The sequence below is a fragment of the Lytechinus variegatus genome, chromosome 4 (assembly GCF_018143015.1).
Source record: "Lytechinus variegatus isolate NC3 chromosome 4, Lvar_3.0, whole genome shotgun sequence".
Taxonomy (NCBI): domain Eukaryota; kingdom Metazoa; phylum Echinodermata; class Echinoidea; order Temnopleuroida; family Toxopneustidae; genus Lytechinus; species Lytechinus variegatus.
The window spans coordinates 26006078-26025008 of NC_054743.1; the positions used below are offsets into that span (position 1 = coordinate 26006078).

The window sequence follows — 18931 nt, forward strand, 5'->3', positions numbered from 1 at the left end:
TGCACTTACCGCCCCCTCCAAAATTAAATCCTGGCTACGCGGTTGTGCTCAACTACTCGTTTGGTTGTGAAAGATGGTTTCACACTGCGAGAATGCCTACAACCATGGAAAAAAGCCCTTATAGTATTAAGGTAGATTTGACAATGTTGTCATCTTAAGATGATAAACCCATGAAATAGCCTGCTGATTGTATCTTCATTGCAAATAATCTTGATTTTTAATCATGCTGATATGCTGCACAGAGAAAGAATTATCATGGTGGCTGTTGGTGATTTCACTTTCCAAATTACTTTATAAAAGAGAACACAAAAAATTCCCATTTATGCAGCGTGTAATGCTTATCCATTCTTGCAAATTTGTGGGAAAAAAAACTTTTCCTGGTGCTCCATCAGAAAAAGCAGGATGATTCCAAAACTCGGTCTGATGAAGATGGGCTATTGCTATTGCACATATCCTTCAAATGAAGAATTAATTTCAGGTAATGTCTAGATCTACAAACATATCTAGATTTACTGAGTGGGTGGATAGAAATAATGTTTTAAAGGTCAGAAAACATCCAATCCAGACTGTATGATTAGTTTTTTGTGTTATTAATCCATCGATTGGGATCCAGGGAGATATTTGTGAAAGATTAAGAATTTCCTGAAAAAAAGTCAAGATGAGAATGATATAAACTCGGAGAAGGAAAGAAATAATGGAAACACCTAAAATGGGTAACAAACTTTTGTTTCGGTTTAATAGAACAGTGGTGTAAAGAGCTGATTCTTGGAGACATATGGAAACAAAGAAAATTTTATTACAAACAAGAAAAAGGGGGAAATGGGAAAGTTATTCCAATCTACCTATAATCAGACCATTCAAAACCAATTAAAGAGATGATCTGTGAATAGAATGCTGAGAGCCGTGATAGATTAGATATATCTGCTCACAATGGAATTCCAAATCATTATTCCATGCATTAGGCTTCCTGTTGAAGATTGAATCCAACGTCTAGGCTTGGTCCCCATGAGACCATCCATGCCCTGATTCCCAGATGCTGCTCATCATTCATTTCAGATTTTGTTCCCTGCCAGATACCATAATATTATCATTCCGCTTTCACGCCTCGGTAATATCATCGCCCTGTATCTCTTGGGAGCTGCTGCATTATCACCTTAACATCCTCAGGCAGGCTTGCGCCATGGTGTGATAGGATGCATCCGCATCGTATCACACTAGAGTTAAATATCCAGCATAATTGTGTAGCAGTGGGACTATTATGTGTCGGCTTAGCACCAGACCCTCTGAAAGGTTGAAGAGAATCAATGTGTGGGTGTTGTACACATGGAATGATATTGGGTTAACCATTTTCCCTCAGGTTACAGTTATATCAGAAGAATCATGATCTGCATTCATGTTCATTTCTTCATTTGAATAGTTAGAGGGGAAAAATTTGAGGAACATCTAAAAGATCAGTCATTTGCAGCAGACTTTTTTCCATATTTGATTTTCCTATAAGTTCACAATTAATAGTTTTCACTCATCCCAAAACTTCACTTTCCCCTATAAATACATGTACAAGGCTAGTAAATTTCAATTGTTCTTGAATGTTTGCATTCGAGATGCAATCTCTATCTATAATAAATTTTTTCACAGATTATGAATGAAAAAAAGGATTCGCTTTTTACATTTAGTCGTTACAAAAGCTTGAGGATCAATTAAGTCCTTTTGTAATTGTACATCTATTATACAGTGCGTCCCAGAAAAAACGAAACCGAGATTTAGCGATCATTTATCATTACTTAATCATAAATAAAATAGACAAATGACCTACCAATTTAAAGCTTAGAATCTCCTCTTTCATCTGATATTACTTAGATTATTTCTCATTCACGCATGAGTGAGCAAATGCAATTTGAAGAAAAGATATCAAAAACTCATTTCGCAGGGGGTATCTGGGTTTCAAAAAGAAAACCACATTTATGAAAAGTTCAATATCTCCTCTTTAATTTGATACCTAAATTACAGAAAATTGTCACGAAATAACAAAGTTCTGGTCATTTGAAATAAGGCTTGAATTTCAATAATTTCATAAAATGAAGAGGTTCTCCAGGCTGGCTTTCAAACTCACTGAACACTCCGTTTTATTGAAGATCAGCCATGCATAATCTTTTGTTCACCATGCGAAAGCTTCTGTGGGAAACTGGTGAAAACACGTTTATCTCATGAAATTATGGAAATACAAGCCTTATTTCAAATGACCAGAACTTTTTTATTTCTTGACCATTTTCTGTAATTTTGGTACCAAATTAAAGAGCAGATATTGAACTTTTCAGAAATATGGTTTTCTTTTGAAACCCAGATACCCCCCGCCAAATGAGTTTTTGGTATCCTTTCTTCAAATTGTTTTTGCTCACTCATGCGTGAATAAGAAATAACCTAAGTAATATCAGATGAAAGAGGAGATTCTAAGCTTCAAGGTGATAGGTCATTTGTCTATTCTATTTATGATTTAGTTATGATAAATGATCGCTAAATCTCGGTTTCGTTTATTCTGGGACGCACTGTATAAAGGGATTTGATATAGATATCACATTCATGGAATATCTTTATAATTCAAAATGACACTGCATGCAATAGCTTGAGTGAGATCTCTTTAAGTTTGTTAATTTGAGAGCAGGTTATTCATTCATGACAGTTTACAAACAATTTTTTTAATCTCAAACATGTCCTTAAAAAAGAATTGTCTAGAATCTAAATCTTTACTCACTCTCATAATAACAATAAACTTGGAGCCATCCTTTTTTAGCACGGCTCTGTATATATTTGTGACAAATCTTGATGAATTATTCTTGATAATGATATCAAAATTTTAAATCTCTCTTACTCCTTTATGCACACTGAAAATTACTGAACTAATTTATTTATGACAGTTAACAAACAATTAAATCTGAGACCTGTCCTTAAAAAAATTGTGTAGAAACAGAATTTTTACTCACTCTCATTTAACAATAAACTTTGATATGTTACTGAGCCATCCTTTTTAGCACAAGCTCTGCATATCTTTTGTGAAAAATCTTGAATTATTCTTGATAATGATATCGAAATTTCAAATCTCTTTGGCCCCTGTATACAAACAGAAAAATACTGAACTGTGTACTATAATTATTTGCTTATATGTTTGTAAATTGTGGATGAAAATGTTGAGTGCTTCATGAAGCATCTTGCCAGAGATTTTCATTGACAAATTTGCTTTTAGCCAATCAGAAATCAGTTGCTAATACATGTATCTAATATAAAGAAAATAACTAATTGTTTCATGAAATGCTTCCCAAATTCATTTTCATGCGGAACACACTGTACAGTACATGTATATCATCTCACTGATGTTTATCAGCAGAGCTTGCCACTGCAGTTCAAAATGAGAAAGGCTGCTGGCTATTCACCCCGTCACTCTCGTCAAATGGTGAAGAAGGCACCATTCAGATTGGGATGCGACTTGATGGGATGTTTATTGCGGCCCCGAGGGTTACGTGTGAATGCAAAATTTTGGATGCACCTTCAATATAGGGCCTCATGATCGGGAAACTTGAGACAGGGTTTTTGCAACGCCAAGGTGCATTCAACGACGGCAAAGTACAGTGCTTCGAGACAAGGGTTTGTGGATTTGATGGGATTTATGTAGTGGCACTTTTACAATTTCAGTAGAGGAACGGGAACATACTTTTTATTCAAAGAGAAAATGATGTTTTTGTTTGTTTTGAAAAGGAAAAGTAACAAAAGACTTGCAAATTTTGTCTGTTTACTCATAATGACACAATTACGTCACGAAATGATATTTTTTTTTCATTCAATGTTCAGACCTTGATGCTTTTGCAAATGTTTACATTGAATTTGAAATGATTGTGTACATTGTAGGTGACTGGCAATGATATTTCTAAAATGATATAATGAAAAGATGTTTCAGTGTATGTGTTCTTTTTCTAAATGAATATTTTTGGTGAATCTGAGAAGGTGCATTTAATGTGCATCTGCCCTTGAAGCCTTTTATTAAAATTAGGAGAACATAAGTACAAAGTAAGATCTTGCACTTATACTTTTTTATGTATAGGTAATTTTGCCTTCCATTTAAAAACTTCCTTTGACTGTTTCACCATTTACAAATGTACCACATCGGGTGGAAATTGTTACTATACCTTGTGAACAAAAAAAAACTTGTCCTATCACAAAACCCCAATTTAAGGATGAATTATGTCCTGAACATATTTATTATCTATTTTATGGCCTGAAAATGTTTGTTCTCCCAAATAATTTGATACCAAATTTATGTGGATAATCAGGAGGTATTCTTTGCAGTGATGTTAATTTTGATTTGCACCAAAGTATTATAAAGGCATGACTGTAAATTTAATCCAGTTATCAATGATGTCAATCCTACAAGGGTTACTTTAAAACCTGTTTTAAAACACCATTTCATTAAATTATTATGACTTTTAATAAACACTTTTTCAGTGTCAATTTTCAAGTCAATTTCATTGAAAATGGATTCGCATTTCGCAAATATACTAAATCATGTAGGATTATGACATCATTGACATCTCGATGCGTTCATTGCAGTCATGCCTTACTTTGGCGCAAATCCAAATTTACATCACTTCAAAGAATACATCCTGATTATCCAAGCATTAACACTAACCACGTAAATATGGTATCAAATTATTGGGGAGAGGATATTCTTTCCAGCCATAATTATGATTATGCATTCATGACATATTTTTTTTCCTTAAATGTGGGATATGTGAGGTGTCAATTTTTTTTACTCACACGGTATAATTATAAATGTATATACACATTGGCTCATGTCTCAAAATATCAAAATACCAGATAATTTTTTGTTACATATTCATGTCAGCTTGAGCCAAATGAAATGTTTGCAGTTTGTAGCTGACTGGAAACGTGTCTAGAAATACATTCAAATTTTACTGCATTATTAAAGGGGAAGTTCACCCTGAAGAAAACTTTGTTGCAAAAATAGCAGAAAAAATAGTAAAAAATATTGGTGAAGGTTTGAGGAAAATCCGTTAAAGAGTAAGAAAGTTATTAGAGTTCAAAGTTTTGGATTTGTGACGTCATAAACGAGCAGCTGCCCCATGTGTTATGTAATATAAAATGCATGAATTTCAAATTTTGCATGGTTCCTGATGACTTAATTTTGTTTTCTATTCATGATCGGGTGTGAAATAATTTGTCTATTGATATACAAAAGGTACAGTGAAAACCATTTTCAATTTTCTGAGAAAATGACATTTTATTGATTTGTTACCATTCGCTATGTAGGAATGCTGCTCGCATATGACATCACAAATCAAATAATTGAAATTCTAATAACTTTTTAATTATTTGATGAATTTTTCTCAAACCTTCGGCAATATTTTTTATTATTTTTTCTGCTATTTTTACAATAAAGTTTTTGTCAGGGTGAACTTCCCCTTTAAGGGTTCTTATTCCTTTGTAATACCTCAAACCCCGGGGGGGGGGCGTACTTGACCAAAAAAGTAGTACATTTAGGTATGTGCCACGGGCGAGACAAAAAATGGGGGTCTTGAACGGGCTTATTGTAGAAAGGAGGGTCCTCGGAACGGGCTTCGGAACTACATTTATGTTTATGAAAACGGGGGTCCTTGGAACGGGTTGCCTGCGTGTGAATGCGTATGCATCCCTATGGAATGTGCATGCAGCTAGCCCGGCGGCATGGGCGCCGGATGCGCTAGCGCAGAGGCGATGGTCAGACAGCGCTCTGCGGCCTCTTTTCACCAAACTTGTGGCTCATTGTAGCAGATCAATGGGACCAGAACGGCGTAACAGAAGAATATGCAAAGCTTTTGAGCGGTTTCTTCTTTTTTCTCGTAAGAAGAAAATGCTATGCTTTGGAGTGGCTTTCTTTGTTCTTTTTAAAAATGCTATGCCTTGGAACGGAAATTTTGAGTGTAAAAATGGGGGTCTCCTCCGCGGCACATACCCACTATGCATGCAAGGGAGTATACTGAGTGCCCCCCCCCCCCGGGCCTCAGACTTTCTGACTTTTACTTCCCACTTCCCATAATCTTGGAGAAATCCTTCTGAAAGATCTCCTTATTTCTACGTGTAGAAATGTACATGCCAGGGTTGGCGGATTTAAATCACGTTGATTTAAATCACCATGATTTTTTAAAAAAATCATTGATTTAAATCACTTCCATTGAAAAATGTACAAATCATGGACAAAGTATTTGTTCAATGCAGTTTTAATTCTTCAAGTCAACTGAAAAACTTTGAATTAACTTTATATCAATAAAAGATCAACAAAGTCTTCATATCTACTTAAAACAAATTAAAATCAAATTAATAAAATCAGGTAATTCCTTAAAAACTACAGATGTATGTTGTCAATAGGTACTCATTTTTTGTAAATTATGTCGAGTTTTTCTTCTGAAATTTTACATTCTTTGTCAGTTATTATTAGTCAATTTCTTTCTTAACATAAAGTTTTCACATAATCCAACTTTTCAGAGAGCAGTTTGTAAAAAAAAATATATAATATATAAAGTCAATGAGAAAAGGTTTGTTGGCAGTTTTCCAGTTTTGATCCTTCGCCTACACATAACTACTTCTGTCATGTAAAAATAAAAAATGATACCTGCATGTAATCAACATATTTAACATGCCTCTTATTTCGTATTGTTACATTTATCATACATTTGATGTTTTAAATAACATAATTATAAAAATCACATTAACATAATGTAGTACAGTCATAAGCTTTCTCTTATAAACCTTTTAAGTCACTGCAGCCCATTTTATGTTCAGTGCTACAAATAATGGAAGTTTTGTATCTGCATGTAATAATGGAAAGAGCTCTATAACAACAATTTGCAAAACTCAGAATAAACATTTAACACTGCATTTTAATGTTAAGATGCAGGTACTTCAGTTACAATCATTGGCAGTTGTAAGCTGTGTCTCATTTGAAATAAAATACTTCTTTTTGTAATACATATGTTGTAATTTAAGCAGTTTTGCAGTTTTTATCCTTTAAGTTAAAAGTAAGTAGATTCTTTTTCATACTTCATGGATCAAACAGATTTTTTTTTAGAGAATATGGGAATGAATATTGTAGATTAATGTAAAAAAATCACAGTAACAAAATGTAGTATAGTCACCCTTTGACTAAGCTATCTCCTATATTGTTCTCCAAAACTGAGAGTTTTGCATCTATATCTGTAGCAAGAGAGTGCTTTTTATCAAAAAGATCCTTAACATATACAGTTGTAGTCTGTTTTTGACATATTGTAAAGCTGTGACTAATTGAAAAAATCATTGATTTGAATTATTTCTCTTACAATATACATGAATACTAGTAATTGGCAAAGGGTTTGTTGGCAGTTTTGATAAGGGATTTTTTCTCTTGGATTTTTTAAATATTTGAATGAAAAATCCCAGAGGGGAATTTTCTCTACTCACTGGGAATTCCCTATGGAATATTCCTTCATAGGCCTATGTATGATAGAATTAAGTTCAGATACATGTACATGATTCCTCAAATTTATTTTTAATTGTCCATTTTTACTGGATTTTAATTACAAAATATGTGGTTAAGAACAATATTAGGGGTGAAATGTATAACATCAATATTGATGTCATTGTAAGAGTAAGGGGGGGGGGGGATAATTACCCTTTTTTTCGAAGGAACTTTAAAAAAAAAAAAAATCTGATTTAAATAAAAAAAATCTGATTTAAATCAAATAAATCCGATTTTTTTTATTTTTTTAAAAAAATCAAAAAAATCGCCAACCCTGGTACATGCACTCATTTGGAGGTTTTTTTTCTTTCTATCTTGGAAATATTGCAAGTACTCTCATTTGCATGCTCTCATTTACAGAGGAAAATTACCTACATGTAGAATGTTTCCAGATAGGGAGGTATCTGTATAAATTCACTATATGGGGCAAACACAAATTGAGATTATTTGGTACTCACAGTTGGCCTTCACAGTATGTTTTTCTCTTTACACCTGTATGTACATGAAATGCATTGAAATGTATTCATTGCCTGTCAGAATGATATATCTTTTACAATCAGTATAGATGTGTTCTGAGCTGCAAACTGTCAAGGGGACCCCTTTATTTATGATGCATGAATAGTAATTGATGTTTCGACCCTGGCCAGCAAGTGACATTGTTGCGGAAAAATACATTGTATTTCATCTCATGCAACAATGTAGGTTGATTTGTTGTGTACAGTACAGCTACACATCCAGCAATTTTATAAATGTATTATGCTCTACTATGATGACATATATGCACATGTAATATACCATTTAAGAATTGTTTTGGCAATGTTTGGAGTGAAAGTTGAATATGTTTAGAAATTTCATGCGAATGTTTTAAATTTAATTGTAAAAACATTCATTTGGGTTTGTTTATATCTTTCTAAGTTTTACCCGATTTTCTTCATTTTCTCATCAATTTATTTTGTTTCTGCCTTTCCATCTACTTTCCCTCTCCCAATTTTTTTTTTTTTACTTTCTTCAGTATTGCCTACCATTTTTCCATTCTAGATCCTAATCATTCCTATATTCTTTCTTTTTCCTCTTCCATATTTTTTTCCTTTTCCATCTTTTTCTTACTTTCCCATTCCTACATTCCATTCTCCACATTTTTCTTTGTTTTTCTTGTGTATTGAGATTACCCGATGAATCAAGATTTCTGATTCAATTCATGTAGAGGTCTTTGAATTCAATTTCGGGTGTGTGGAGTGTAATGTGCAGTCTTTGATCTTGTAATTGTTGTTGATGATGTGCTTGATATTCACCATTATTATTTCAGTGTTCCATTACAATTTTGTGTTTGTGTCGATTGTACTTTAATGTATTTTCCGTAACACCTAATCTTTACAAACTTGTGTCAGCATCTACTGTAAGAAATGAAATTATGGGGGAATGGCCTTTGCTTTATATGCAGGGCCAAACCTGTGGAATGCTCTTTCACAAAGTTTGAAAATTGAGACATCAGAGAACACCTTCATTGGCAACCTGAAAACGTACATACCTGTTTAAGAGCGCATAAACATTGATTTATTGTTTTCATTGTCAAAGGTTCTCTTTCTCTGTCTCTCTCTGTAATGCTCTGAAGCGCTTTGGGCAGCTACATTAAATTATGATGGGAGGGTGAGCTGTATGAATCTTATAGCATGTATTATTAATATTAATGATATAAACAGTGTCAGCTTTCGAGCGACAGGTTATTTTTCATTCTCAATAAACCTAATTGAATCATTTCTCTCTCTTGTTCTTCCATTTCTCATCCTTTCTTTTCTGTCTCTCCATCTCCCTTTCTCTTTTCTATTTTACAGTGAGCACGGAGCAAGGTGGATTTTTAGAGGCTCTGAAGAACAAGCCAGCCAGATATCCTTTTCCCATCTTCCTCACACCATTAGGCAGATATCCTTTAGCCTGCATATCATCCATCCATTCTTTCCTTTAAAGCCTAGCGCACACTATGTGACACGTCTGCACAAAGATTCGATTCGAACAAATCACAGTGTGTGCCAACCTACGATGCGCAGCAACTGCGACCCATTTTGTTGCAGTAGGATCAAAGACCAAATCTCAGACATTTGATGTGCCAAAGCTTTCTGCAATTTTGCTAATTTCAGCCTTTCAGATTTGTCCTCGACGATGATGTCATGGCCAATTTGCCGCGCTTCTGCAGCGCAGACAATATACGTGCAAGAAAGAGGCGCCATGAGATACAGCGCGTTGCAGAGCTGTTGCAATGTATGTGCTGGCCTGCGATGCGATTGTACCGTGATGGGATTGGAAACTTGTTGCATTTGGATCTCGGTGCAATCGCTTCGCATAGTGTGCACTGGGCTTAAGGTTGCATACATGAATAGACAATGTTTCTGTGTATGTGTATGTGTGCTAGAATCATGGTTTCCGAACTCCTTGTGAAGGGGAGGGGCACTTCCATTAGAAGGCGCAAAAATAGATGTCTTTATGAACATGAAATGATGAAAAAGCTGCTATTTGTAATGTGATTTTGCAGAAATAGTCTCTGAAATCGATGGAGCACAGAAGAGATCTATATTGTGATTCTATAACATCCAAGATTTACTAACAATTTATAAAGCTCCGGGCACTCTTTAAAAAAAAAAGCCAAAAAAGCACATGCCAGTTGCCTCCCCCCCCCATCCGTGCATTATTATGGCCAGATCCCAAATTGGACTTGGATTTTTTTCAACTTCAACTGCACAATTTCTATAACAAGTTTTATGAAATGGGGGGGGGGGGGCCTCGAATAGTTTACACCCTTATAGCATATTCATCAGTCATACGGAATACAATTTGCATGCCATATGGTACTGTATGGTACATCATGACATAAGGTACATGTAAGAAGGGCCTTTTAAGTCAAGTGATTTTTAATTCAAGTTTATTTTTAATTATCTCATTACATGCCATGGTGTCATTTTTTTTAAATAATCTATTGAAAATACAGAGTGAGTTTTTTTTTCAATTTACTACAATTGGGGATGTATGCCTTGGGGTCTTTTTGGGAAGGGGGTTCTTTTAGAGCAGGGGTCCTACTGGCATGATAAGTCCTTTCTAATTACCCCCATAGAGGGTTAGAAGCTTCTGAGATGACACTGAACTATGTTGGTACACACACAAGGCCATGGGTTCACCTTTCCTCTCCATTATATTTTCATTTGCCTGGGATCTTTATTCATGTTTTTCCATCATCTGTGAAAGAATTGTATAATCGTACATACATTTTTTTTTCAAAGACACTTTAAATAATGTGCTATGTGCCCAGGCATATGAATTTCATAGTCTAACCAGCAAAAGCTTCCCTTTTTAAAGCCCTCTACAGGTTGTTATTGGTCTACTGTATTGCCCCCCCCCCCATGTAGAAAGTGTAGGGGAAGGCGGGGTAAGTTGAGCATAGGGGCAAGTTGAGCCACCAGCCCCAGGCCAATAATGAATGAGTCAGACATTGTGGTGGTGTCATGTCTTGATGACCCATAGCATAACCCCTAACCCCACCACATTGTTTTCAACTTTGAAACAACAAGTAGTTTTTTAGAGGGAAAAACATGAATTTCAGCCAAAAAAGTAAAAAAGAGTGTGAAATAGATAAGTGCTTTATAAACACACACGTCTTTGAATATAATAAAGACATGATAACAACATTATTAGTCCAGGTATGGATCTTCATTCTTGTCATAGTCTTTTATATGATGGATGCATAATAAATGCGTGGATACAAAATTATCACACTAAGTTCGGACTGGGGTAAGTTGAGCCAAACAGCATGGGGCAAGTTGAGCCATGGTAATTCCTATGGTAATATATCTTAAAAACAAACAAACCATAAAAATCGATTGAAATGCTGGCTGAAAGGAGCAAATTTACATGACTGCACTTTTCCTTTTAAAGGATGTTAGTATTTATAGAGAATTAGCAAGTGAAAAGACTTTAAACAAAAAAGTGACATGCTGGTTCTCCCCTCATACATTTTGTACATAGTTTTTGTGGCTCAACTTACCCCAGAAGGTGGCTCAAACTTACCCCATATATGGGGCAAGTTGAGCCATTTGACATCGTTTTTTTTCAAAGGTCACGATGACTTTTAGTGTGGGGATAGAAAGTTAAATATAGGTGGAAAATATTTCAGAAGAATTAAATTTCAAGGCAAGGTACTTATTTCGACAAGATTATTAATCATATCAATTCTCACATGCAAAAAGCAAAAACTGTCACAACTTACCCCGCCTTCCCCTACAGATGTTCAAGGTACATGTCGAGAAAACATACATGTAATGTAATACCTCATTATCGTAAAAGGGATACATGATTTTATAAAAGCTTTTGGAATATATCCTTCTGCCCACGTTTTGAAATTACCATTAAGTTTGAGTATTTCCAAAGCATTCAAGATTGGCAAATACTTCTTTCTGTAATGCGAGCAGGTGTATTTTGCATCTGTTTCTTATTACTAAATGCATTTTCCCTGGAGGTACAAACCAAATTCAAGTTAATAGTCATCTTGTTTATTTTTCTGGATCTCGTTTTCTTTTTGACTGATGCAGTCAAAATTGCTGGTCGCTAGAATGCTTATGAGAAAGAATGAAAAACAATAATTTGATCAATGTGATTGTTTTTAAGTGTAGTCTTTTCTTTGAAATTAAAGTGTGTGTTTTCATAGAGAAGAAGAGAAGAAGGCATTGCCAATTATGTTGCACACACTCTAAATTTCAAGGATTTAGAATAAATCAACAACCTTAATATCAAAACTTTTTGAAATCAAATCTTAAAAGATTGAACATTAAACTTTTTAGATTTAGATTTGTATTTAAATTCACAAGATTTAAATCTAAATCTGATGATCAGCCAGTCACTCATAATGGCTGATCGTGATTATTTCAAATCGGTGAAATCTAGAGTGTATTATTGGCTCAACAACAATCAAAATAAATGCTTTCTGAGCCTGAAGCTTATATTTTATATACTGCATGTTTTAAAGGGGGGTGGGGGTAGAATCAAGGGGGTGGGTGTTTTATAACAGCTAAAATCAATGTTAAGGAATTGAGGAATAATGAAATGTCATGAAATTGATTTTTATCTCACTTAGAACCAAATTCATCATTCAGTGAATCACCTCCCGGTTTCCATTGCATCTCCATCTGTGCAGCTGTGTGGATTGAGATAGAATCAGAGAGTATAATGTGACATCACTCTGTCTTCAATCCCATCCACTGACATTCACGTAGAGTAAACATGTAATCGATGAGCGCCAAGAGACACTCGACTGATTTATTACCAATCATTATCACTGAGCTAGGGTTATCCATGGAGGGATTGCGAATACTGCTGTGCTATTTATCATTCTGTGTCTCATTCAGACATTTAGAATAGAATAGTGTGACTTTTTGAACTCCTATGTTTTACTTAGAAATAGGGAAAAAATGATTTAAAAAAAATCTTTTTGCTAGGGGAATCCAACCCAAGTGAAATTTTTGAAAAAAAAGTAAAATTTATCAAAACAGATCTATTTGTTTAAACGAAAGTGAACAAACATACAATGTCATACGACTTCAAATCGACCACAAAAGTGTGATTTTTTTTGTGTGATGTAGTGAAGGGAATACTCATCCAATTGCTTCTGCACAAAACGACTGAAATTTAATTCATTTTCAGAAGTGTTACTCAGAATTATATATTCATTAATTAGGGAATGTACGAATATGATGTATAGTGAAAAAAAATTATTTCCATTGTTGGATTTCCCACTGTTCTGGGAAAGGTGGAAACTTTTATTGTGAGCTTTTAACATTGTCGTTGCCTGGCCAGCACTCTTCTGATCCAAAAGGACTGTTTGATGGTGAATTCATGAAAGCAGTATTATTTACCTTTAACAGAGCTGCCAAGTAGTATGGATTTTCAGTATTTAGTACTGAAAAATGAGAAGAATACTGATGGTTTCATGCAAAATACTGATTTCTCAAGTTTCATTTTTAAGTGTTGTCCTATGGTATTTCTTTGAAAATACTGATTTCCTCGCCAAAATACTGATTTTCAGCTTTAAAAATACTGAAATGTTCTTGTTCAGGTTGGTAGCTCTGCTTTAAATGTAAAACTGATGAAATGTTTTTGAGATGATTGATGTTCTATTTCCTTAACTCCATTGCACTATCGTGGAGGCGTTGGTGTGTTTTATCTCAATCTGGTCAGTTTTAGGATTGGCAGGCTTTCACACGTATCTAATCGCAGCTGGTATTACAACAAATGAAGATGTGAGTGACCTGAGTGATTCCTATGAGATCCTTTTTTTTAATGAGCCATTTATCATCTTCCTTCCTATTATCATAATTTTCATTGTAACCATCTGTAGTATATTGTCATTACTACTGTTATTAACATGTCAAGATCATCATCACCCTCACCATCAGCACCATCATCACCACCATCATCACCACCATCATCACCACCATCATCATCACCATCACCACCATCATCATCGCCATCATCATCGCCATCATCATCGCCATCATCATCGCCATCATCATCATCACCATCATCACCATCGTCACCATCATCACCATCATCACCCTCACCATCAGCACCACCATCACCACCATCATCACCACCATTATCATCATCATCACCACCATCACCACCATCACCATCATCACCATCGTCATCATCATCACCATCATCATCACCACCACCATCATCACCATCATCATCACCACCACCATCATCACCATCATCACTATCACCATCATCACCATCATCACCCTCACCATCAGCACCATCATCAGCACCATCATCACCACCATCATCATCACCATCATCATCATCATCACCACCATCACCATCATCACCATCGTCATCATCACCATCATCATCATCATCATCATCATCACCACCACCATCATCACCATCATCACTATCACCATCATCACCATCGTTACCATCACCATCATTACCATCATCATTAACATCATTACCATCATCATTAACATCATTACCATCATCATTACCATCATCATTAACATCATCATCACCATCATCATCACCACCATCTTCATCACCATCATCATCACCATCATCATCACCACCATCATCATCATCATCATCACCATCATCATCACCATCATCATCACTATCTTCATCATCATCACTATCTTCATCACCATCACTATCTTCATCACCATCTTCATCACCATCACTATCATCATCATCATCATCACTATCATCATCACCACTATCATCTTCACTATCATCATCACCATCAACACCATCAATTACTATGACCACCTATATTATTATCATTACTATCATTATCATCATCATTATCATCATCACCATCATCATCATCACCACCATCATCATCATCACCACCATCATCACCACCATCATCATCACCATCATCATCACCATCATCGCCATCACCATCATCATCATCACCATTGTCACTGTCATCATCATCATCATCACCACCACCATCATCGTCACCATCATCATCATCATCATCACCACCACCATCATCATCACTATCATCACTATCACCATCATCACAATCATCATCACCATCTTCATCACCATCATCATCACCATCATCATCACCATTATCACCATCACTATCTTCATCACCATCACTCATCACCACTATCACCTTCACTATCATCTTCACTATCATCATCACCACCATCAATTACTATGACCACCTATATTATTATCATTACTATCATTATCATCATCACTATCACATCTAACATCACTATCACCACCATTATCATTGTCAATATCATCATCAGCAGCAGCAACGTCTTCATCATTACCATCAGCATTATCATTATCAACATCGTTACCATGGTTATTATTATCATAATCAACATCACTATCTTTAAAAGAGGCATTGATGCTGGATAATGTAAGTATGAAGGTAAGTTTTGAGGTTATGTTTGAATCAATGTACAGATTTGAAGTGCAAAACCTGTTGTGTATCAGTGGCATCTGCTATTTTACATACAACACCAAGACAATTATGTGGTTTATTAGAAGCCATATAAAGCATTTTTTATGAAACTTCTTTTCATAATAAATGGGGTTGGAGATTGTGGAATACTCCATATAGATTTTATGATATACCTAGGGATTCTTCATGAAGGATATTGGCATCCATGGCAATCAATTTCCATGGTATCTTCTATAAATAATTTTAATCAAGATAATTAAAAAACCAAGTTCACATATATTTGCGCATTGCAGTTTCATTCTTCATTTAGTTACTCGCACTTTAACTATTCTCATTGCTTTTAATAGAAAATCTGGAAACTTATGAAGTTCATGTACAGTGTATACAGTACAAATTAGGACTGCCATACAGGATTTTCCTCATTTTTTTATAGAAAAGTGACATCACTTACTGTGGTTTTGGAGAGAAAGGGGATTTGACAAGACTTTGCTCATTATTTACATGTATAAATGAAGGTTTTTTATGCCCCCGCAGACAAAGTCCGGAGGGGGGCATTAAGCGTTGCCCCTGTTCCGTCCGTCCCCCCACTCGGTTTCTGCGCAATAACTCGACAAAATTTAATGGATTATGAAAAATGTTGGTATGTAGGTAGATGACAGCAAAATACAGGCTAAGTTCGAATTCAGAGTCCGTAGGTCAAAGTTCACAGCTCATTATATATGCAAATTGGTTCAAAGGTCTAAGTTTGTTCATTATATAAATGCATATTGGTTTCTGCACGATATTAGGTTCAATCATATTGAATGAATTTCTGGCCGCGTTAAGCGGGGGCATCTGTGTCCTTTGGGCATGTCAAATTTTTAGTATTAATTATGATTTGTGATGCTATAATTACTTGTTTTTTACAGATAAAAGGAGCATGGTCCAAGAAACATGACCGAGATGCCTTCAATCCTTACAGCAATGGGTCTGCCATGGCAAACTTCTGCTCAACGTTATGTGGGCCTAATACTCCCAGGTTCGTAGAAATTCTTTGTCCTTCAACAGAGATGTCTAACTTCATGCGCATTTTAAAGGAAGCGAGTGAACCTTCCAGTTATAGAGTGTATGCATTTATACTAAAAAATCATCTGACATTCTAATATGACAAAAGTGCAGTGGTCACAAAAGTGTGTTTTCAGCTAGTTATATTCTTTGTGAAAAATGTATTGTTTTTTCAAACATTCATCATCCTCTCAATGTGATGATCATGTATTTCTTTCCTATTCCATGTGTGAGAAGTGATTTTATGAATTACAAAGATATAATTGTATTTATTTCAAATCTTACCAAGATAAATTTTCACATTTTTATGGTATATCCTCCATATTGTATTGTTCTATGTCACACATAGTGTCATATAATCTATTGAATAATTATGATAGTGACATACACTTTAGCGGGAATTACCAAAACTTAAAATAGGCATTACACATAGGCCTACACAACAACAGTGAATTCATCTCATGTTACGTTTCCTTCTACTTTGTTTATGTCACCTCTCAGTTTAATAGACAGGAGAGGTCTTGTGACGGAAGAATACACCAAGACTCTGGTCCAAAGCAGTCACATGGCTCCAGCCCAGCCTTACATTCCAGTACAGAACCAAACGGTGGATGGCGCCACGTATCCAAGGGTAAGACCGACCTTTGACCTCATACACACTTAGGATACTGTACACATTTTTTTTTTACAATGCTGTTTAGTACAGTTGTTTAAAGCAAGCATTTAAACTCTTAGGCCCGTCTTCTGAAGTCGGGTTTAACTCAGGTTTAAAGTTGTGGTTTAAGTATGGGAAGCCAAATGTATCAAAATTTTTATTAAGTTGTATGTTTCCTATGTTTACTGTGCTCTTTCCTGATTCATCGATGTTGAAGACAATCATCTATTTATACTTCCTGCACTATCATGAATGATTTGAGAGCCAAATGGGCTGAAATATGATATTTCTACTGTTAGTGATTATGTAACGATTGGCTGTCCATACTTAAACCACAACGGTAAACCTGAGTTTAAGTAAAACCTGACTTCAGAATACGGGCCTATAAGTTCAATTTTCAAAATTTAATCAACAAATTTTTTTAAAGCATGATTAAAAAAATGTAACACTTTTTTCAAAACTTTTAAGTTCATATGGGGAACAGTGTTGTATAAGAATGTTAAACAGAATTTTCGCTAGATTTAAGATTTTTCAACCACTTGGCAATTGAATGCTGTATTGATTTAGGAAACGGAAAAAGAACCCAGGGGTGGTATTCTGTAACTCTGTCATAACTTTTGTCATAAATTTTGTCATTTCTCTCCGAGAAGTGACACCTTTATGATTGTCACAAATCAGTATTCTGAACATTTCCCTGTCATATCTCTCAAAATTCCCATCCATCTTTTCGGAAGCAAACCAAAATCATTGTTAGTTCCCAGTTGGACCCCTTCTAGCCAATAGGAAAGCCCCGTGGCAGGAAGGGCGTATCCCAAAAACAGTTGCTGGCATCGCGCAACTATGCGTATATTGATGTGCGTAATTACAAAGAGAGACAGGGAGCTGTGAAGGATTTTAGAGGAGAAGTAGAAAAGTAAGGAAAACAGAGAAAAAATGGAGGAATAAATATGTAGGGCCTAACTAATTGTAGCATGAAAAAATAATTTTGAAAATTGTCATGGAAGATTAGTGAAACTAATACCACAATCTAATCTAAATAATATAATTATTTGCTTGACATTCAGTCAGCAGGGTACCGGGATATTTGGTACTAAAAGATATGACAAAATTTATGACTGCTACCCCCTGTCATAACTTTTGTCATATCCTTTGCTTGTATGAAAGGATTACACGCATTTAAAGCCGCATATTTTTGCTGTGCGCTAAAGAGAAGAGACAAAATTTATGACAATTTTTGTGACAAAGTTATGACATCCACCAGAATACCGATTTTGTCATATTTCTGAGATAAGATAAAATATGGAGAAAAGACAATGTTCAGAATACCGCCCCTGGATTCCGGGAGGCAATGGATTCTGACATGTTATAGACTACTACAATGTATAATAGGCCAGTCAATGGATTCAGTACTCCCCAGGGAGAGGAGTATGTGCATACAATGTGTGCTCATTCCCCACTCATCTTGGAGTATTTAGGCATCCACCAAACCTTGTACATCAATATTCTATCTGTTGAAATTGGAATCCTAGAAGGATCATGTTTGGTCTGCTGAGTAGCTTTGGAATGCGCCATCTTGGTTAGAATTAAACCAACCAGAGTATTCAATTCAGCTTCATAAAAATATTCAAATTTGCACATTTGTGTATTCTGTGATGTACATGTTATTTGTTAGTACCCCTGATGTACATATATAAAGTGGAACTAGTCAATACCCTATGTTGTATTCGGA

The 18931-nt window shown here is 35.3% G+C and overlaps 1 protein-coding gene across 1 annotated transcript in view; it reads left to right on the plus strand.

The window, feature by feature from the left end:
* Positions 1–18931, plus strand: part of LOC121413698 (palmitoyltransferase ZDHHC9-like) — a 53815-nt gene that overhangs the window by 29293 nt on the left and 5591 nt on the right. Inside the window, exons 6-9 of the mRNA XM_041606623.1 lie at positions 9370–9457; positions 13713–13815; positions 16412–16521; positions 17049–17178. Coding sequence (XP_041462557.1) covers positions 9370–9457; positions 13713–13815; positions 16412–16521; positions 17049–17178 — 431 coding nt within the window. The remainder of the gene's footprint in view (positions 1–9369; positions 9458–13712; positions 13816–16411; positions 16522–17048; positions 17179–18931) is intronic.